At 41.8% G+C, this 19,824-nt stretch overlaps 2 protein-coding genes across 7 annotated transcripts in view; one reads left to right on the top strand and one right to left on the bottom strand.

The window, feature by feature from the left end:
* LOC144257048 (uncharacterized) overlaps positions 1 to 19,824 on the bottom strand; it is a 69,949-nt gene that overhangs the window by 19,866 nt on the left and 30,259 nt on the right. For 3 of the 6 annotated variants that reach the window (XR_013344358.1, XR_013344356.1, XM_077803019.1), the window contains exon 3: positions 1,832 to 1,945. The exons of the other annotated variants lie outside the window; for them this stretch is intronic. The gene's annotated coding sequence lies outside the window, so the exon portion shown is untranslated. The remainder of the gene's footprint in view (positions 1 to 1,831; positions 1,946 to 19,824) is intronic. 6 annotated transcript variants of the gene reach the window in all.
* On the top strand, positions 13,260 to 17,875 carry LOC144256972 (speedy protein E4-like). The gene is made up of 6 exons (XM_077802909.1): positions 13,260 to 13,360; positions 13,925 to 14,145; positions 14,765 to 14,823; positions 15,409 to 15,494; positions 16,245 to 16,413; positions 17,792 to 17,875. Exons 1-6 carry the CDS (start codon positions 13,260 to 13,262, stop codon positions 17,873 to 17,875), a joined length of 720 nt encoding a protein of 239 aa, XP_077659035.1.

Below are 19,824 nucleotides of genomic sequence, written 5' to 3'. Positions count from 1 at the left end.
AAAAAAAATTTAAATGTTTATGACTTAGTTTTTATGTGATGCATAATCAATATAAAAGTGTTGAACACTAACAGTGCTTACCACAAGGAGGATGTAGTATTTTTGTTTCCTGCATTAAAATGTCTGGAGGAAGGGAGCCAGATGCGTTGTATGTTCATTTAGTGTGGGTCATAATGTCTTTATAAATTGGCAGTATAACTGCATAGTTTAACCCTCATTTTATTTTCCCCCCCTTGCTTCATGGTTTTTGCTTTGTGTAGCAGTCTGTCTTCCCAGCATCCTAGTCTTGGTTTAGTGGCTGTGGTCTGTCTCCTCTTCCTTCTGAGTGTGAAGGAAAGGTAGGAATCCAGCAGCAGTAGGTCCAGCAGACTTTGCTGCCCAGACTGAGGAGTGGGTGGGCTGAGTGGGGCTCATACCTGTCTTTGCACATGTAAATCAGACAAGCTGGGGTCACTCACCACAGAGCACCATGCACGGAACAAGAACTGGAACCTCAGCATGTCAAGCCACCTGTAGTCATTATTCCCATGTAAAAATAAAATTGTCTAAGAAGTCAAAACCATTTCATGGTGAGCCAGAATGACATCTAATTAAAGAAGGGTGCCTGAGCTGGAGTGCAGGACTCGGCCAAGTCCTCCTGTGTTAGAAACAAAGGCCTTGCCTGTGTGACTTCCTTTATGAAGCCCTGTTTCAGTTATTTTCATTTCTTTTCTTTTTTTTTCCAGTAAACATTTCTTTAATCTTTAGATTTCTTTTTATAAGAACCCAGTTCAACACGTCTGTAATTCAACAATATAAAGAGAACACAAATAGCAAAAAAGCCACCTTTGCTTCCTCTTAATATAACCCTTATTAGCTTGAGGTAGGACTTATTTCTCTGAAGATTCTTTTATTGAGTTGCTGTCAAAATGGAACTGAATTCCTATGTAGAGCAGCGGCATACCTAAGTGAAACATTAGAAAATAAATAGGGAATTCAGACTTTAAAAACTAGATAATTGAATCATGTGATAGCAAAGTTATGGTCTTATCCAGGAAAGCTACTTGGAAAAGGTAAATTTTAAAGGGTAACATCCTATGAATTGTCACTTACAAATGGAATGTAAGCAAAGGTACCAGTGAACAAGCAAAGTACAACTGCCTCTGTCCCATAAGTAGACTTGAGTGTGGTGAGGCATAAATAAAGTCTCCAATGAATGGTATTGATTTTGCTGTGAGAAAGAAGGATGAGGGCTGGAGTTGTAGCTCAATGGTAGAGCACTTGCCTCGCAAGTGTGAGGCACTGGGTGTGACCCTAGTACCACTTAAAAACAAAGACATTGAGTCCATATACACCTAAAATTTTAAAAAAAAGAAAGAAGGATGAGTATACTGTGTAATTGGTCTAGCACCTATGGAGGAGGATGTGACATCTACATAAGTAAATTTCCCACATAAAATTGAAGTTGCCTTGTGCAAGGCCCTGGATTTGATCCCCAATACTAACAAAAACAAAAAACTTTGAAGTTGATGTTGCAATGGGCAAAAGGTGTGATTATGCAGTTGAAGGGGAGAAATAAAGAATGTCTACACGCTTCTGCACTTTTCAATGCTTTATTCACTCAAATCACTCAATACAATTTCACTCTATAAGTTCTTAATCAAGAAAATGACAATCCTTAATTCTCGACACTGCAATAGACATAACAATTCACAGCAAACAATTCTGTGGATTAATTAATTCTAAGCACTGCAGCACACTTAATCATGACAGGCTAATGACAGACATCCCTCTGCATGCTAAGTTCAAGTGTCAGACCAAAAGGCTTTAAGTCCAGCAGATGCACACTCACTCAGACAGCAGTGATCAGGTCAGGTGATCAGGCTTTTCCTGGGGTGGAGCTGACAGCCGGCTGAGGAGGTGGTCCTAGGAAGAAGTTGCAGCTCTCACCAGAGTCAAGATGTGCCTGTAGAGTTTGAGAGTGGTGAGGAAGATGCAGAGGGTCAGCAACTGAAGACAAGTGATGGGCTGTCAGTCCAGGTCATTATCAGGCACTCCAGCTTGTGTGCATCAGTATTGGCTGGCTGAATGTTCATTTGCTCTATTATTTATACTAAATTTGGGAGCTTTTGACCCCCCTTTCCATCCTTATCAGCTGCCACTGGATTTCTCAGTAACATCATATTACCCTGGGGTTAAAACATCTCACCTGGTGGTCCCCACCCTGATATTTTTACCTTTCCCTATTATCAGGTGAGGACAGCCTGCCAGAGGCTTCACTCTGAGTTTATCAGGGTGAGGGGAAGTGACTTGCTTGTGTCTGAGGGCCACACTGGAGGGCTTCTTTAGGCATGTATGGTGAGACTGCAGGTTTCAAACTGGAGTTTTTAAAATGGAGTTGCTTAGGCTCAGGCCTAAGGCCATTCTCACAGTTGGCTATTTTAACTTTAATTAAAATAGCCACAGACTGTATATTTCTACCAGCCTCTGTAACTGTTTTGCCTTTTCTCCATTTGAGTGATAAAAAAAAAAAGAAAAAAAAAAGAATGAAGGTCCTGTGCTTTAGGAAATGCACCAGTAATCAGAAGGCCAATGGAGGAATATAGGCTTATTAGCCCCTAGGAGGCTGTGGGCAGGGGTGTGGACTGGGCTCATAAGCACGTGGTGCCGCTGCAGCTTGTCCCTGCAGGAGGATCATGGCCCCTTAGCAATGCCTGGCAAGCTCCTGTCCCTTACCCTGCTCCTACTTTTGCTTCTTGAAGAAAGATTATCAGGTAATTATTGGTTTTCATTGAGATGTTCATGTGTGTGTGTGTGTGTGTGTGTGTGTCTGTCTCTGTGTATCTGTGTCTGTGTGTGTGTTTCTTTTTTTGTAATGCTGGGGATGGAACCCAGGGCCTTGTCCCACGCTAAGCAAGTGCTCTACCACTGATCTACACTCCCAGTCCAGGTGTGTGTGAAATGATGACTCACAGGCACCAATCCACTCCTGTCCAGTCAGAGAGTTTGAATCAAGTTTCCTGCTGCCTCATACCCTGGCCAAGAGAGCAGGTAGAGAAATATTTTTGATAGAAACCACAGTGCCTTATGGGAATTCTAAATAAGAAAAGCATGAGCTTTGGGGTCAGACTTGTGTTTTGGGGTCAGACTTCCTGGACAAGGAATCTGATATGAGCCTTGTTCCCCTGATTCATGGAAAAACTGCTGCCTTAGGATTTCTGTGAGGTTTAAAGGTGCCGTTGTTGAGGAAGCTCACAGAACCAAGCTTGGCACACATCAATCACCTCCAGGGCCCCCTTTCTCTCTTGTTCATTAGAGACAGCGCCCCTGAAAGGAGCCCCTCCTGTCCACGTGATGACACTCATTTGTTCTGCTCAGATTCCTTGTTAGAGAGGCATAGGTGAGGAGGAATTGGTCTTAGGTGCCTTCCCAAATGGCTCTTCAGGTTAGATGCTGGTTGAATGGGCTTCAAGAAGAGTCTTTCTGAGATTTTTCCCTCTAGCAGTCTGAGGTGGAATTTCCCAGGGATCATAACTGCCGGGGTCCTGCCCTAGCGGGGTCCAGGGAGTCCTGAAGGATGAGTGGCGTCGGCGAAAAGATGAGACAGGAATCGTTCCGTTGGAGCAATCTCCAGAGAGAGAGAGCTAATGCAGCTTTCTCTGGGTCATCTTTTATTACAATTTTTCTCATCATTATAGATTCAGAATACGTCATTGATTATATAATTTAAAACTTTGCCAAGACATGACATTTCCTTAACCATGATTGGGGGTACAAACAATGTAACATTAATTTACATTTTTCCAGGATATGACCTTCAGTTATGTAATTATTAAAAGTACAGAATCATTAATAAAATACGTCACTAATTTACATTTTTCAGATTTTCCCAAGATTTACTATTTTTCCCCAAGGTATGTTATTTTCTTATTAACTAATGCCAAACTACTTAACCAGACTCTAAGTCTCCTAACCAATCATTAACCTAAAGTACACTTGTACTTTATTTCTAATCTAAAATTCCCATCTAAAAAAGTCCCTTTAAATCTTATATTTAATATCCTAAAATTTATGAATCATTCTTAAAACATATCAGAAACCTCTACAACTAAAAACTTAAGAATTTCTAAACTTAAGAATCTAAATAAAATAATATTTCTAACATCATTCTAAAACTGTGTCTTATAAAGCTATTTTAATTAATTCTTAAATTTATTCTCATAAAACTGGTTGAGCTGCTTTCTCAAAGAGTTTCTTTGTTTCTCAGTCAAGGTGCACTAGTTCTCATATCTTTATAATCTTTCTCAATAGAAAGTAAGTTCTAAAAATCAATCCACTTTCCACCAATATTAACTATGCTCATCATATATCCCTATGTAAAGTAAGAAAGGGTTTATAAAAAGAGAAGAATATATATTTATATGTTTTCACTTTCCTAAGTGTATAATATAACTTTCCTTAATCAAAAATGAAACTGCATGTGGTGAACTTTGTGAAATAAGCATAATGATTAGGTTTTCTAAGAGCCCGGAAATATGGGCTTGGGTTCTAGTTGAAATAATCAATGTGGTGCCTAAAATTCTCATGACCTTTCAAAGGATGATTGTTTTCCGTTATTAGGTTTGTCCACAATGTACCGAGATAGAAGAACAGCCTTCTACTTTGTCCTTGATATGCTGAGGGGTAGTAGAACAGCCTCCAAGGCATGAACTACCTGTTATGTTCTAGCCATCTGAAATTTAATTTTTTGGCATTTAACATACTCATGCCTCCTGTCAGAAACATAAGCATGAAAATGAAAAGTCCCAATTACATAAAAAAGGGTCTCGTTTCCCACCAACCAGCGTGGCTTTGCCAGCATTCATCCTCACTGTGACCCTGTCAAGACAGTGGGAGAGCGGCTTTGCCAAAACTTTTTCTCACTGTGACCCTGTCAAGACAGTGAGTGGGGGATCGCCTTCACCACATAACTCTATCTAAGATGGGTTCCCCCACCTGTCTGGGGTTACCCTTTTACAGTGTGAACTATATTTTTTATTTTCTTCTTTAAATATTGGAGATTGAACCCCTGTTTTATCACTGAGGTGAAAAAAATCTCTGATTTACTATTCCCATCCCATTTTTAAAGTTTTAATTTTGAGACAAGGTCTCACTAAATTGCTGAGGCTGGCCTCAAACTTGAGAACCTACTGCTTCAGCTCCCCAATAACTGGGATTACAGATGCACACCAGCATGCCTGGTTACAGGGTGCAATCTTGCTGTAGGTTATTTAGGTGTTTCTCCTGCAGGTTTGAAGTAATGCCTGCTTTTAAACCCACAGTTTAAAAGTAAGTTGCTACATAGCACTAATCCTTATAAATGACAGAACAAGGATACACTTTTATTGTACTGTTGGTCAGCTTTTCATTGCTGTTACACAAATCCCCGACAAGCACAATTTAGACGAGGAAAACTTTATTTGGGGTTCACGATTTCAGAGGACTTAGTCCATGGTCTCCTGAGCCCATGACTCTGGGCCCACGTGAGGCACCATGGCAGTAGGGCCTGGTGCTCAGTACATGGCAACCAGGAAGCAGGGAGAGTGGGCTAAGGCGACAGGGAAAAAATATCAAACCCAAAGGCAGGTGACCCCAGTGACCTATTTTCTCTAGCCACACCTCATCTGCCTACACCTAACACTGAGTACAGTAGTCCTTTCAAATTATTAATTCACTGATTAGATTGCAGCTCTCACAATCTACCTGTGAACATTGTTCACCTGAGCTCATTGTTAATGAGCTTTTGGGGGACATCTCATATTCAAGCCATAAGAGATGAAATACAGCACTCCAAATCTCTGTTCTACTTTGACCTTGGGCACTTAAGCGGTGAAAGTCTTTAGTCATCCTCAACACTACACTTTTAACTGTTGCCAGAATAGAAAGAAAAGATAAAACCTATTTACTCACTCTATAAGGTTTCTATGACAATGTGGGTTTGTCATAAGGAAACTGATGTGCCCTAAAACTAACAATGTGACTTATTTCCTCCTTGGTCTAAGACCTGAAGATCTCAGGACTTTAAAGAATTCTCAGAAAAACAACTCTCCAAATTCCTGAACAATCACCTGGCCAAATTGGTAGACAAGAGTGGCAAATTCTAAGTGCAAAGATATTCATGCACACAGGATAATTCTACTATATATTTTAAGATTAAAATACATTCTCACAAAAATACTAAAATGATAAACCATGTATAGAATAACTGCCTCTAATCCAGAAGGGTTTTTAGAAGAAAATTAAAATGTAGGGCTGGGGCTGTAGCTCAGTGGCAGAGCGCTTGCTTGTCTAGCATGTGTGAGGCACAGATCCTCAACACCACATTAAAAAAAAAATAAAATAACGTAACATAAAGGTATTTGTCCATCTTCACTACCAAAAGAATTTTTTTAAGTATTAAAATGTAGAATAAGATGTACAAACACACTGATAGGGACATGCTCTAAAGATAGGCCAAAAATCGAGCCCACATAGCCCAGCAGGTTTTTGTTAGAGAATGTCTGTAAGGTGTTGGGCAAGTCAAGGAGCCTTTCTGTGACTTGCTTTCCTTGTTTGACCTTAGAGACCCACAGTTGTAGGTCCTAAGTAGTTGGTGATTGTTCTCAACCACTCCAGACTCAGCACCTGCCACTGGACACCTAGATGGATAGGTCGCACCTCTGAGCCCCCTGCAGGACTTCCTTGAGCCAACAGCACACCTGCACTCAGCATCTGATGCAGGTGCATCACATATTGTGGGAGCATAAGTCCTTGGCCAGGAGGTGGAATGGAGACCAACATGGAATGAACCAGCTGGGAACCAAGATAGGGTTCAATATCAGGGTGAGGAATGGAAAAGAAAACCAGGCTCTGCAAAATGAGGGTTTCCAGCTGTATGCTCTCATCTGTTAGGGAGTGGACAGGGGCTGAATTGGGAAAAAAACTACAGAGCAGGTGAATTTGGGGGCAGCAGCAGCAGACCCATGCTTTATCTCCAGTTGTCACTTATTGCTGTATGACTGGGACAACTTTCTGAGTACAGTTTCCTTGTCTAACAAAAGAGGGGACTAAGTGTGAAATCAAGCTCCATCTCTCTCCCAGAATCCCCTCCAGACAAGGTTTACCAGTTAGGATGACAAAGGAGTGAGATTTACAAGGACCAGGTCCATGATCACAGAGCAAGAAAAGAGGGTGAATTTGTGAATGACAGACAATGAATGCACAATGGCTGTATATTTACATCTATACAGCAGCACATCCAGCACTTCATTCCTTCTTTAACTGATAATATTCCTTCATAAAGATAAAACCCATTTTGTTTGCCCATTCATCTACTGATAGACATTGGAGTGGTTTTCCCTCTTTGGCTCTGGTGAATCATGCAGCTTGAGCATGTGTGTATGGATCCTTGTTGGGGTACTTGATTTCAGTTCTTTGGGAATATACACTGAATGGAATTGCTGGTTCATACGGGGAGTCTGTGTTTACTTGGTCAAGGAGCGAACAAACTGTTTTCCACCATTTTCCACTCCCACCAGTGATGTGAAGGGAGTTACAGGTTCTCCACATCTTTGCTGGGCTATGTGTGCTCGATTTTTGTCCTGTCTTTAGAGCATGTCCTTATCAGTGTGCTTGTTCATCTTATTCTACATTTTAATACTTAAAACATTCTTTTGGTAGTGAAGATGGACAAAAATGCATTTATTTTATTTTATTTATTTTGGTACCTTCCATCTCTTTTGTCTTAGCCATCATAAATGGGATGTGCTTTCTCAAGTGCTTTGGGTTTGCATCAACTTTGTCTCCCCCTTGCAGGGAAGTTGTCCACTCTGTCATACCAAATCAATTCTTGATTGTTTTTGCATTAACTTTGATTAACTTTTTCATTTTTCTAACATTTAATCTATTTTCCAAACAAGCTGCTAAATATTCCCTTTTATTCGCAGGCTTGGACTTGTAACATAATGTACATCCCTATGTACAGTTCTGTTGTTAAGATATGAATGGACGGCACTTACTTATGTTTCTTTTCTTTTTTTTTTTTTGGTCTAATTAGTTATACTTGAAAGCAGAATGAATTTTGATTCATGGTACACAAATGGAGCACAACTTTTCATTTCTCTGGTTATACACTATGTAGAGTCTCACCATATGTGCAATCACATATGTACCTGGAGTAATGATGTTCATCACATTCTACCATCTTTTCTGCCTCCAAACCCTTCTTCCCTCCCTCCTCTTTGCCCAATCAAAGTTCCTCTATTCTCCCTATGCCTCCTTACCATTATTAGCATCCACTTATCAGAGAGAACATTCAGCCTTTGTTTTTTGGAGATTGGACTACTTCACTTAACATGATGTTCTCCAACTCCATCCATTTTAAAAAATATTTATTTTTTAGTTGTAGTTGGACACAATATTTAATTTATTTATATGTGGTGCTGAGGATCAAACCCAGGGCCTCCCATGTGCAAGAAGAGTGCTCTACCACTGAGCCACAACCTCAGCCCTCCAACTCCATCCATTTACCTGCAAATGCCATATTTTTATTCTCTTTTATTGCTGAATAATATCTATTATATATATAACAGTTTCTTTATATATTAATCTGTTGAAGGGAATCTAGGTTGGTTCCACAGTTTAGTTATTGTGAATTGAGCTGCTATGAACATTGATGTGGCTGTGTCACTATAGTGTGCTGATTTTAAGTCCTTTGGGTATAGACAGAGGAATGGGATAGTTGAGTCAAATGGTGGTTCCATTCCAAGTTTTCTTGGGAATCTCCATACTGCTTTCCATAGTGGTTGCACCAATTTGCAGTGCCACCAGCAATGTATGAGTGTACCTTTTCCCCCACATGTATGTGTTCCTAAGTCCCTTCGTGGTCGATGGTCACTCGGCTACCTTGTGTGTGTGTGTGTGGGGGGGAGTAGAGACGTGGAATCAACGCACAGACTCCAGGAGCTGGTGAGAGAACTGGCTGGAGACCCAGTCGTCCAGTAGCTCAGTTTATTTTTGGAATGCACACAACTGTTATAGGGTTTGAGTGGGGTGTGCCTGTCAATCATACATAAGCAAGACAACATCCATAAGCCAATCATCTTCTGCCTAATGTAACCACACTGTGTGGAAACTCTAAATATTGCTGTTGTGGCAGAAAGCAATCTGGAAGGGTCTTTGGCCCTTACTGAGTCTGGGGTTTCATGCCCTGAAGCCCCTGACTCTTGTTTTCCTGGTCTGGTAGTTTGGCAACATAAACCACAAGTGCTGAGTATGTGGTTTCACCCCATCCTGTAGGCCCTCCTGTCAGGCCTGAACGAACGTGGATACTTCAAGCATTTCTGAGCTGCTCGTAGCTGCTAGCTGCGGCTGAAATTTATTCCAACCCCACATCCTTGCTAACACTTATTATTGCTTGTATTCTTTATAATTGCCATTCTGACTGGAGTGAGATGAAATCCTACATTAGTTTTGATTTGCATTTCTCTAATTACTAGAGATGTTGAACATTTTTCCATATATTTGTTGATTGATTGTATATCTTCTTCTGAGAAGTGTTTGGTCAACTCCTTAGCCCATTTATTGATTGGGTTGTTTATTTTTTTGGTGTTAAGTTTTTTGAGTTCTTTATATATTCTGGAAATTAGTGCTCTATCTGATGTGCATGTAGTAAAGATGTTCTCCCCCTCTGTGGGCTTTCTCTTCACATTACTGATTGTTTCCCTTGCTGAGAAGAAGCTTTTTAATTTGAATTATCCCATTTATTAATTCTGGACTTCATTTCTTACACTTTAGGAGTTTGGTTAAGGAAGTCAGGACCTAATCTGACATGATGAAGATTTGGGCCTACTTTTCTTCTATTACATGAAGGTCTCTGGTCTGATTCCTAGGTCCTCGATCTATTTGGTTGAGTTTTGTGCATGGAGTGAGATAGTGGTTTAATTTCATTTTGCTGCATATGGATTTCCAGTTTTCCCAGCACCATTTGTGGAAGAGGCTGTCTTTTCTCCAATGTATGTTTTTGGTGCCTTTGTCTAGTATGAGATAACTGTATTTATGTGGGTTTATCTCTGTGTCTTCTATTCTGTACCATGGGTCTACATGTCTATTTTGGTGTCAATACCATGCCAATTTTGTTACTATAACTCTGTAGTATAGTTTAAGGCCTGGTATTGTGATGCCCCCTTCTTCACTCTGGCACTTTTATGATTTTTTAATGGCACTTAGTTTTATTTGTTTCTCTTACCTACAGTTGTCACATAGTTTCTATTTATGCCTCTACATTTTGCTGTTAGTATTTATATTTCAGATAATTTTCATATACTTTGCCAAATTCTCTCCAAAGGAATCCACTGATAAAATCATAAGACTGTAGTTTGTATCTTTTGAGCAAACTAATATTTGTCTAACTGATCTCAAAAAGATTTGTAATGTGGATGTAAGCTTTTAAACTTCAGTTAGCCAGCTTCCTAAGCCTGGATTCTAAATTTGTTTGGACTTGCCTCATGTGGGAAATGGACAGATTTTCCTTAGGTTTAAGTAAAAATCAAACAATGGAGAATTAGATTGGTTGGAATCTATTATCTCTGCAGAATGTTGTCTGATTGCTGTGTAGTCACCTACTTTTCCTAGCTATAGCAGCCTTACCACTGTCAAAGAGCAGCAGCAGATTTAAGATCACCACTCCATTTATATGCTTTGTAAAGAAGAAATCAAGAAAAATGACATGTCACTTAGTAGACTTAAAAGTATTTTCATGCCTGGAAAACTCATCCTGAACAAGAGACACAGCACACATGCACAGTTGCAGACATGAAGTCCCAGCAGCTCACCCCACTAAGAGTACAATGTGAAAACAGAACTATTTCTAACATACCTCATTTTGTCCACTGGCATCATAAAATACTGGTTTGCATATATTTGCACACAATAACAGATATCTTCTAGCCCGTCTCAGTGAGATAATTTGGGCTGAATGGTAGGTAACACTTGAAAAATAAAGCAATTCTAAATCCAAAAATCTTTCATTAATTTCCAATAATGATTTAAAATCAGAATATGTGCTAGGGACAGTGGTTTGGATCTGCAGTGTCCCCTAAGGCCCATGTATTGGAGACTTGGTCGCCAGCTTGTAGTGCTACTGGGAGGTGATGAAATCTTTAGAAGGTGGGATCTAGTGTTAGGAGGTGGTCAAGTCAATGAGGGTGTGCCCTTGAGGAGAGGTTGGAACATGGGCCCCTTCCTGTTTCTCTCTTTCCTTCTTGACTGCCATGAGGTCAACAGACCTCCTATGCTTTATGTTCTAACCATGAGATTCTGGGCACCCACAGGCCTTCAGCAACAGGACAAGCAACCCGAGACTGAAACCTCTGGGATCATGAGCCAAAATAAACCTTTCCTCCTTCTAAGTGGATTATTTCAGTATTTTGCCACAAAAGACTGACCAATACATTAGGTTATGTCATGGAAACATCTCAGACATCTCAGTGACTTCAAACGAGAAAGGTATTGTCCTGCACACTGTATGTCCTCAGTGGATGTGCAGGCAGCCTGTCATTGGGTCCTGGAGGCACACAGGCTGGTGAAATGGCCACCAACTCCAAGCTAGGTAGTGGTTATACCAGAGAGAAAAGAGGGCTTTCTGTGTGTTTCATATTAGAAACACTATGTACTAAAGCTAAGAAAGATGTTATTGACTCTATAGCTGGGAAATACAGACTGCTAGAGCACAGAGAGGGGTGGAGCATTCGTGATGGACAGTTTGGGATTACCCCCTATATGCTAGCCCATGCCTTTTATATATACAATCATGTCAGTCCTTGAATTTTCCTTGAATTTACCATGATCTAAAACATTAACACAGGGGCTGGGGTTGTGGCTCAGCGGTAGAGCGCTTGCCTCACACATGCGGGGCCCTGGGTTGGATCTTCAGCACCACATACAAAAATAAACAAGTGGGGCTGGGGATGTGGCTCAAGCGGTAGCGCACTCGCCTGGCATGCGTGCGGCCCGGGTTCGATCCTCAGCACCACATACAAACAAAGATGTTGTGTCCGCTGAAAACTGAAATAAATAAATAAATTCTCTCTCTCTCTCTGTCTCTCTGTCTCTCTGTCTCTCTCCCCCTCTCTCTCTCTAAAAAAAAAAAGAAATAAACAAGTGAAATAAGGGTGTTGTGTCCAACTACAACTAAAAAATAAATATTAAATGAATAAATAAATAAAATATTAACACAGACTTGAATAAAACTGTCATCATTTTGTAGATAACCACATCCATCATCAGGCCATGTAGTCTGATACCGTGTGCCCTGCCATGGAAATATTATTTACCCAGTACTTTTTTTTTGGGGGGGCCAGGGATGGAATCCAGGGGCACTTGGCCACTGAGCCACATTCCCATCCCTTTTTTATATTTTTTTTAGAGACAGGATATTGCTCAGTTGTGAGGGCCTCATTTGAGATGATCCATGGACTCCCAGAAAGTGTTGACACTCTGCAAAGACTGTGAGCATGCATAGAATTTTCTATGATTTTATGTCTTCATAAGGACTCTTTGAGTCAAGGATACCTAAATGCAGTGTGTGTATTCCCAGGGCAGATTTCAGAAAACAGTGGCCAGTGGCATGTAGCCAATTAGATTTGCTAAACTGAGTGTTTCCATTTAACTTTTTCAACTGATAATTCAGTGTACGTGGGTTCTTTTGTACATACTGAGCTCCTTCTTGGGAAGTCTTGTCATTTCTGCCCTCCCCCTTCTTCCTTGCCATACTCCTTAATCTCCCACTGCACTGAGCTCTGAAATGGAAATGCCCAGAGGTTGGGTATCTAACATGTGTTGTGTTGAAAATGGAGAGAAGAACCGATGTCTAGACAGAAGTGAAAAAGGGGTCAGAGACCCGTAGGGTAGTTTGGCAAGGTGGACAGAGTTTGGGTCAGTCACAGCAGAGGCCATCTCCTCTAGAACTCTAGGACAGGTGCACACACCAGTCTGACAGTTACAGGTGTTTTCCTTCAAACTGGTTGCCAGGTTGGAATAAGCGATGACATCAGAGGCTTCCAACCTTCCTGATTGGAAGGGACAGACTCTGTGGACCACTGGGAGTGCAGTGGGCAACAGTTTGTCCTCAGAACTGTTCCTCACCTGATTTCTCCTGTTTGGAGAAGAGCGAACAGACTCCTATTCAACCAAATTCTGGAAGAAGGCTTTGCCTTAGCAAGAATCTAGGTTTTGTAGAAGGAAGACAGAGTATGGGAGAACTTATGGCGGATCAACAAATCTCCCAGTCTGGGCAATCGCCTTCCCAGCCGAACACCTCAGAAACCCACCTGGAGGTGGTGGTAGATGATGAGGTCCCAGGTCCATCAGGTGAGGGAGCTAGAGTGAGAACTGATTTGACAGGATGACTGGTAAGGAGGAAGGAAGGGGTAGAGAAGCCAGGAAAGGTAGACTAAGGAGCCCACTTTTGAAGTTTGAAGTTCCTTGCCATGGGACAAGGAAGTCCACATGGATGGAAAATCTGTAGAGAAAGGAGTTGGGTTAGAAGATGAGATCTAAGTTCACGAAGTAGGTAGAGGAGGTGTAAAAAGGGTCACTCCCCCCATGGAAGAAAGTGTACATAATGAGGAAGAGTTTTGAGGAACAGGGAGATGGGACACTGGTAAGGAGAATCAGGGGCACATGTTTATCAGCAAAGGGGAGTGGTTGAACAATAGCTCAGAAGAAGGTAACAGTTGAAGGTCTGGGGGTGGGAGGTGAACTGGGATCAGAGGATGAAAGGATGAGTTCCAAATTCAGGAGCTTGACTCTGCTTCCTTTACTCAGCTCTGTGGGTAAAACCCTGCCTCCCATGTCGGTCCTCGAGGAAGAGAGAGTGGACCTCAGAATCTGAGGGAGACTCGGAGGATGATCCCCCGGGGATTTTTGATTCTGCACTCTGGGTAGAATCTGGACTCCTGCCTGAGACCACTGGCATAAAGAGAAAGAGAGAGTCCTCCACTGAATCTGAGGATGAGCTGGAGGATGTGGAAAGTGGGCTAAATCACCCCTGGGATGTGGAGTCACTGTGTGACCACAAAATAAAACTCAAAAAACGGCGCATGGACTTGGTGCAACCAGAACACCATGAGGTTTTCAAGAGGCTTCTAGGTAGGGAGACACCCAGGTAGCGCCCTCCAATCCTGCTCTTTACACAAAGAAGGAACTTACAGCCTCTGCACTTTTCCAAAGAGCCCTGCTATCCCTGAGATCCCCATTCCTGGAGGACTCAGGACCCATGTACCCTGTGAAACTCTTAGATGATGGATGATTACATTACACCTGAAAAATGACCCTGCTTGGGATCACAGAGCTTGGTTCCAATTATCCTCACTGATTGCAGACATTGTGGCTGTAATACATTTCATCCTCCCTGAGAGGTGGTTAATGGGACCATGTTCACACTGTTGTAACTATCTAAGGAGAAATGACCTAATAACTCTGGTTCTAAGGTTATAAGGGGGGATGATGGGCCCCCACAGTTTACTAGAAGTTCTTACTCATACAGATACCTTTCTGTTACACAAACCCTCACTCAGTTGTTTCCCTGGTGGGGGGGAGTCTCAGGTCCAAGCAACTTTCCCAGGAATGTTCCTGATCTCTTCCTATCCACCTCTATTGGGCAACAATCCCACACCTTCTCCAAGGGAGGTCCTGTTCTCCTCTCTGCTCTCTATCTCCCATTGAAGCCCCTTCTGGTTCCCAACTAACATCAGTGTTCTGTTCACAGAGGATCCTGTTGTCAAAAGATTCCTGGCCTGGGACAAGAACCTGAGGGTGTCTGACAAGGTGAGGTTGTTCTCCACTGGGCAGTGTTCCTGCTCCAGCACAGCCTGGATGGGGAGGGATTTCTAGCCCCATGGTCCTTCCCTCTGCCTCCACATAAAGCCAACAAAATGTGCCAAGTCCTGGCTCCTTTGTGGCTTGTCACATCTCCCTTCAGGACCTAGCAGTTTCCTGCAGAGAGGACAGGTGGACCTTGCTTCTTCTTGGGGTGCTTTGGGCTTCAAGCCCAAGTCCACAGTCTTGCATGGCTACCCCCTTTTGCTTATTGTCACCTGAGGTTCTGGGCTCCTCTCCTCTTTACACTTCTTGGGACCCCCCGTTCTCCAGCTTACCCAAGACCCTCCTCACCCAGCTCACCTACATGCCTTCCCTCAAAAGGTCTCCTCAGAGCTGATCCTACAGTACACACTAAGCCTCCTCTTCCCCCGACTGCTCCGACTGTCACAGGTCCTTCCCCAAAACAGCAAGTCTCCTTACTGGCGACCTTCTCTCAGGGGCACTCTTCACCCCAGACTCCCATTCCTCTGTCCCCTCTTTCCTCCTCTTCCAGGATGTGACCTCTCTCTGTTTTTCTTCTCTCTCCATCAGTACCTCCTGTCTATGGTCATAGCTTATTTTAGCCGGGCTGGCCTCTTCTCCTGGCAGTACCAGAGAATCCACTTCTTTGTGGCCCTGTGAGTATTTGGTCTCCTTCATCAATCAGGACTCACTACCTGGGAGGGTAGGAGGGGAGCAGAGGGACACTAACCTTTCTTTTACTTTTAGCCTCTTTGTCCTGTTTGCTCCGTGTACACGAGATCACAGCACTGTAGTATAGTTTGTTTTTCTTTTCCACACTTCCCTAGTCAAAGCAAACACACATGCTCCCTAAAGGCCAGTTGTAAAAGATTCAAGGAAACCAAGGAAACACAAAGCCCACCTGAGAGGAGTGCAGGAAAGCATGGGCACCTCCTGTCCCTGGCAGAGACTGGAGGTGCAGCCACATCTGACTGCTCTTCCTTCCTGTATCTATACCAACATTGCTCTGTTTTCTGCCTCTGGATTTCCAAGACAGATGCCCCTTCCCAGCCTGGCACAGGTCCAGTGTAGGGTGGTCCCCTCTGGTTCTTCTTACAGGAGTCTTCTCACATTTGTGGCTCTTTCTACACACCCCCTGAAAATCCTTCCAAGATGGGTGCAACCACCCCTTAGGCCTCTCCCACAACTGTGTTGCTCAATGCTTTCTAGAAAAAGGTTGGAGTCCTTCAGAAGGTCTGTGTCTGGCAGAGTCCTCTGGACTAAGGCATGGTCCTCCGTAACACTTAATAGGGCTGGTGCAGTCCTGTCTGAAGATGGTCCTCTGGGAGTCCATTTTGGGAAGCTGACTCCAAGGGCAGGTCCTTCTTGGTTGTGCCTCTAAAGAGCAACCTGGTTTCTTTCCCCAGCTACCTGGCCAATGACATGGAGGAGGACAACCAGGCTCCTAAACAAGACATCTTTCATTTCCTCTATGGGAAGAGCTACGCCCAGCGTCCCCTGTTCCACAAACTGCGCTATCAGTTTTTCTGCTCCATGCGCTGGAACACTCGGGTTTCCAGGGAGGAGTGTGAGGAGGTGGGTGGTGCTGTGTGTGCTTGTGGAGGGAGAGGGATGGGCTGACTGGAGAGACACAGGAAGGTGGGTGGCTGCAGGTGGGCTCTGGGGAGGAGAAAGCTGTGGAGGTTATGCACGGAGGGAAGGACTCCCCAGCCACTCTTCAGTTTTGTTTTTTTGGTTAGTGAACCAAACGTGTATCACAATTTACTGTATAACATCTAACAAAAACTTCATGAAAATTTACCAGATATACATAAGTGATTCAATAAAAGAAAGTCCCAATTCAAGAAAATGAATTTCATATCTGAACAAAAAGTAAAGTATATTCAAAATGTAAAGCCAAGTTTAATTTCTATGCAATAAGGGAAGTATAGTTTAAAGCAGATTTAAGTGACTTTTTTTAGTATAAATTCCAGCAGATTTAAGAGATTTTTAGACATATATCTTTGGTCTTTAATATGTATTTATGTATAGATACATCTAACAATTGTAAATTATGATTTATTTTAAAGAAAGTGGATAAATGAGATGAAAGGAATCTTTATACCAGATTAAAATTATTCACAAATTGTAACATTTTATGGTGAAATATTTTTTTTTCATTTGTAGAATATTTGGACAATTAATTAATACTTTGGAGCTAACTAGAATTAGTTTAATTATTTGTCTCAAACTCTGGGATGAACTCTTTTGTTTTAAACAAAAATCATCCAAAACTATGTATATGCCAGGCTTATAATTATGTAGAAACTGTACTAAGGTTTCAATGATTAAAGATGCATCTAACCATGTAACTAAGTTGTTTTGATAGACCCAAGCAGAAACATCACTAACATTAAACCATTATTCTACTCAAATCAGAGACAAAGATAAAGCTTGTCTCTTAATAAATACAACTTTTAAAATTTTATTAGATGGGACACGCAAAGGATTGTATCTGCCAAAGCATTTACAAAACTTTCTACACAGCTAGCATAATTTACTTATCTAATATAAAATAGGAAAGTTTATTCAATTTTTATTTGAAAGAAAGCTGAAAATATGATGTCCCATGCCTTATATTATATATAATATGTCCTCATAAGTATCGTCCATGTTAGTAATAGCTGATATAATGTTGTGACATCCATATATGGCTACTTCATTTGTCACCAGGCTAAATAAATCTAATAATTACACCTTGCTATGTCACCTCCTTTGTAGCTGACAGAACTTAGTTAATAGAATTAGCCTCTCAATAGTTTTAGATATTTGCAGACTGTTGAATCATGGTGACTAGAAAGTCCAAATCAAGGTGAAGTAATCTTAAGGAATGGAAAAATAAATTAACCATAACTTCAAAACCCTCAATATCCTGTAAAGTCATCAGCTTTGGTGGGGGCTCTTTTCTTTCCAGATTCAAGCTTATGATCCGGAGCTCTGGGTGTGGGGCCGGGATCGCACCTCATTGCCTGGAAGTCCTGGAACTGTGGAGGCCTGAGGGGAGGCACAAAACTCTGCATCCCTGGACTGATGACAGAGTCACTGATTGTCTATTTAAGATGCTCAAGGACCTAACTTCTTGATCCAGTCCTGTCCACCTCCACCCACAGATGGTGAAACAGCCTGAATCTCCAAGTCAGCTTCATGGTCTCAATCTCCAACCACACAGATGACCCCCTAGAGGTGTGCTGGGTGCTCTGAGGCTGCTCAGCCAGACCTGAGAGAGAACAGTTTATCACACAGGATGTGTAAAAATCCTTAACCCACAGCAATTGGGCCCCATTCAGCTTTGATGAATGGTTGATCTTGGTCTAAAGTTAATATCCTTTAGCCATGAATCTCTCTCTCCCTCTGTAAATTCTCTTTTTAACCTCTCCTTTTAATTCATCTTGGGTCACGTATCCCTTAAGAATACCAAGCATGGAGATGATTTTTTTATAGGATTGTCACAGTTTTAGTAAATACCATAAATGTTATTTATTTTGAACTATGTTTATTTTCAAGAGACTTAAGATAGATATTGTTTGGAAAATTGTTTTTCCTCATTAGTTTTATGATGAGTGTTATAATAGGTTTATGTACATAAACATTTCTTTGGAATTTTTAATCTTTTACTATTTTATCTACTAATTTTATATCTCAGTGGTATTTCCCCATAGTCTTATAAAGTTTTTATTTGATGTTCCATCATCATTATTGTGAATATTGAGCTGCTGTTATTTAACTTGCGTTGACATGTTTTTCTTTCATTTTAAAATATGTATTGTAAAGACCACATGTGCTATGTGCTTTTGTTTTGTATATGTGCTTTGGAAGAGCATAGCACAGTGCATTGTGTGGAAACTGAATAAAGTTGAAAATCTTCTTACGTTAATGATGCATATGATCATGTCATTCTGCATTGTTTGGTTTTTGTCAAATGAGACTGTGGTTTAACAGGGTTGTTTTTTTTTTTTAAGAGAGAGTGAGAGAGGAGACAGAGAGGAGAGAGAGAGAGAGAGAGAGAGAGAGAGAGAGAGAGAGAGAGAGAGAAGAGAATTTTTAATATTTATTTTTTAGTTCTCGGCAGACACAACATCTTTGTTGGTATGTGGTGCTGAGGATCGATCCCGGGCCGCACGCATGCCAGGCGAGCGTGCTACCGCTTGAGCCACATCCCCAGCCCTAACAGGGTTGTTGTTAACTGACCAAATTTCTTACCTGTGGAGGAAAACACCTCAATTATTTTTCATCTTGGAAAACAAGAGAGAAGGTTGCAGAACTTTCTAACTAGAGACTGGAAGCAGGAAATACAGGGAGGACATTGAGAGAGACAACACAGGAAGAGTGAAAGAAAATTCTGGGAGAGCTGTATAACAATCTTAAATGCAAAATCAAAGAGAGGCATCTCAACAGGAGATGCCTTCATGGTAATGGTCCAAGGAGGAGGACACACAGGGAATGGTAGACTTTGCTACTGGAGTCACAGTTTGAGTCTTTTCCAGAACCTGTTTTCTAGTTTTACATAACAGAAGGAAACCCAAAGGGTCTTGTTGAAATAGAAACTGGTGAAGGGAAATGAAGGTACTAGGGCAAGTTGTGAGAAGAATGAGATGATAGGAAGAGCTTGAGCTGGCAAATAGATAGGCACAGAGAGGAAAGAGCTAACAGCGTGGGCACTGAATGACTGCAGACAAGCATCTTGGGAGATGGGAGCTTCATAGAATACGGGAGCAGCTGTGGAAAGAAGCAGGTGAAGCAAAGTATCAGCAAGAAGAAAAACAAAGCTAAAGACAGGTTGCAACAGGGCTGGGGATATAGCTCAGTTGGTAGAGTGCTTGCCTTGCATACACAAGGCCCTGGGTTCAATCCCCAGCACCATTAAAAAAAAGAGAGAGAGAGAGAGGTGGCAACAGAGCCAGTGATGAGATGTGATGTGGGGTTAGAGAGGCAAGTGGAGATGATGTG

The sequence above is a fragment of the Urocitellus parryii genome, chromosome 9, assembly GCF_045843805.1.
Source record: "Urocitellus parryii isolate mUroPar1 chromosome 9, mUroPar1.hap1, whole genome shotgun sequence".
Taxonomy (NCBI): Eukaryota; Metazoa; Chordata; class Mammalia; order Rodentia; family Sciuridae; genus Urocitellus; species Urocitellus parryii.
Note: the sequence above shows the minus strand (reverse complement) of the source record. Positions and strands in the feature narration are given on the sequence as shown.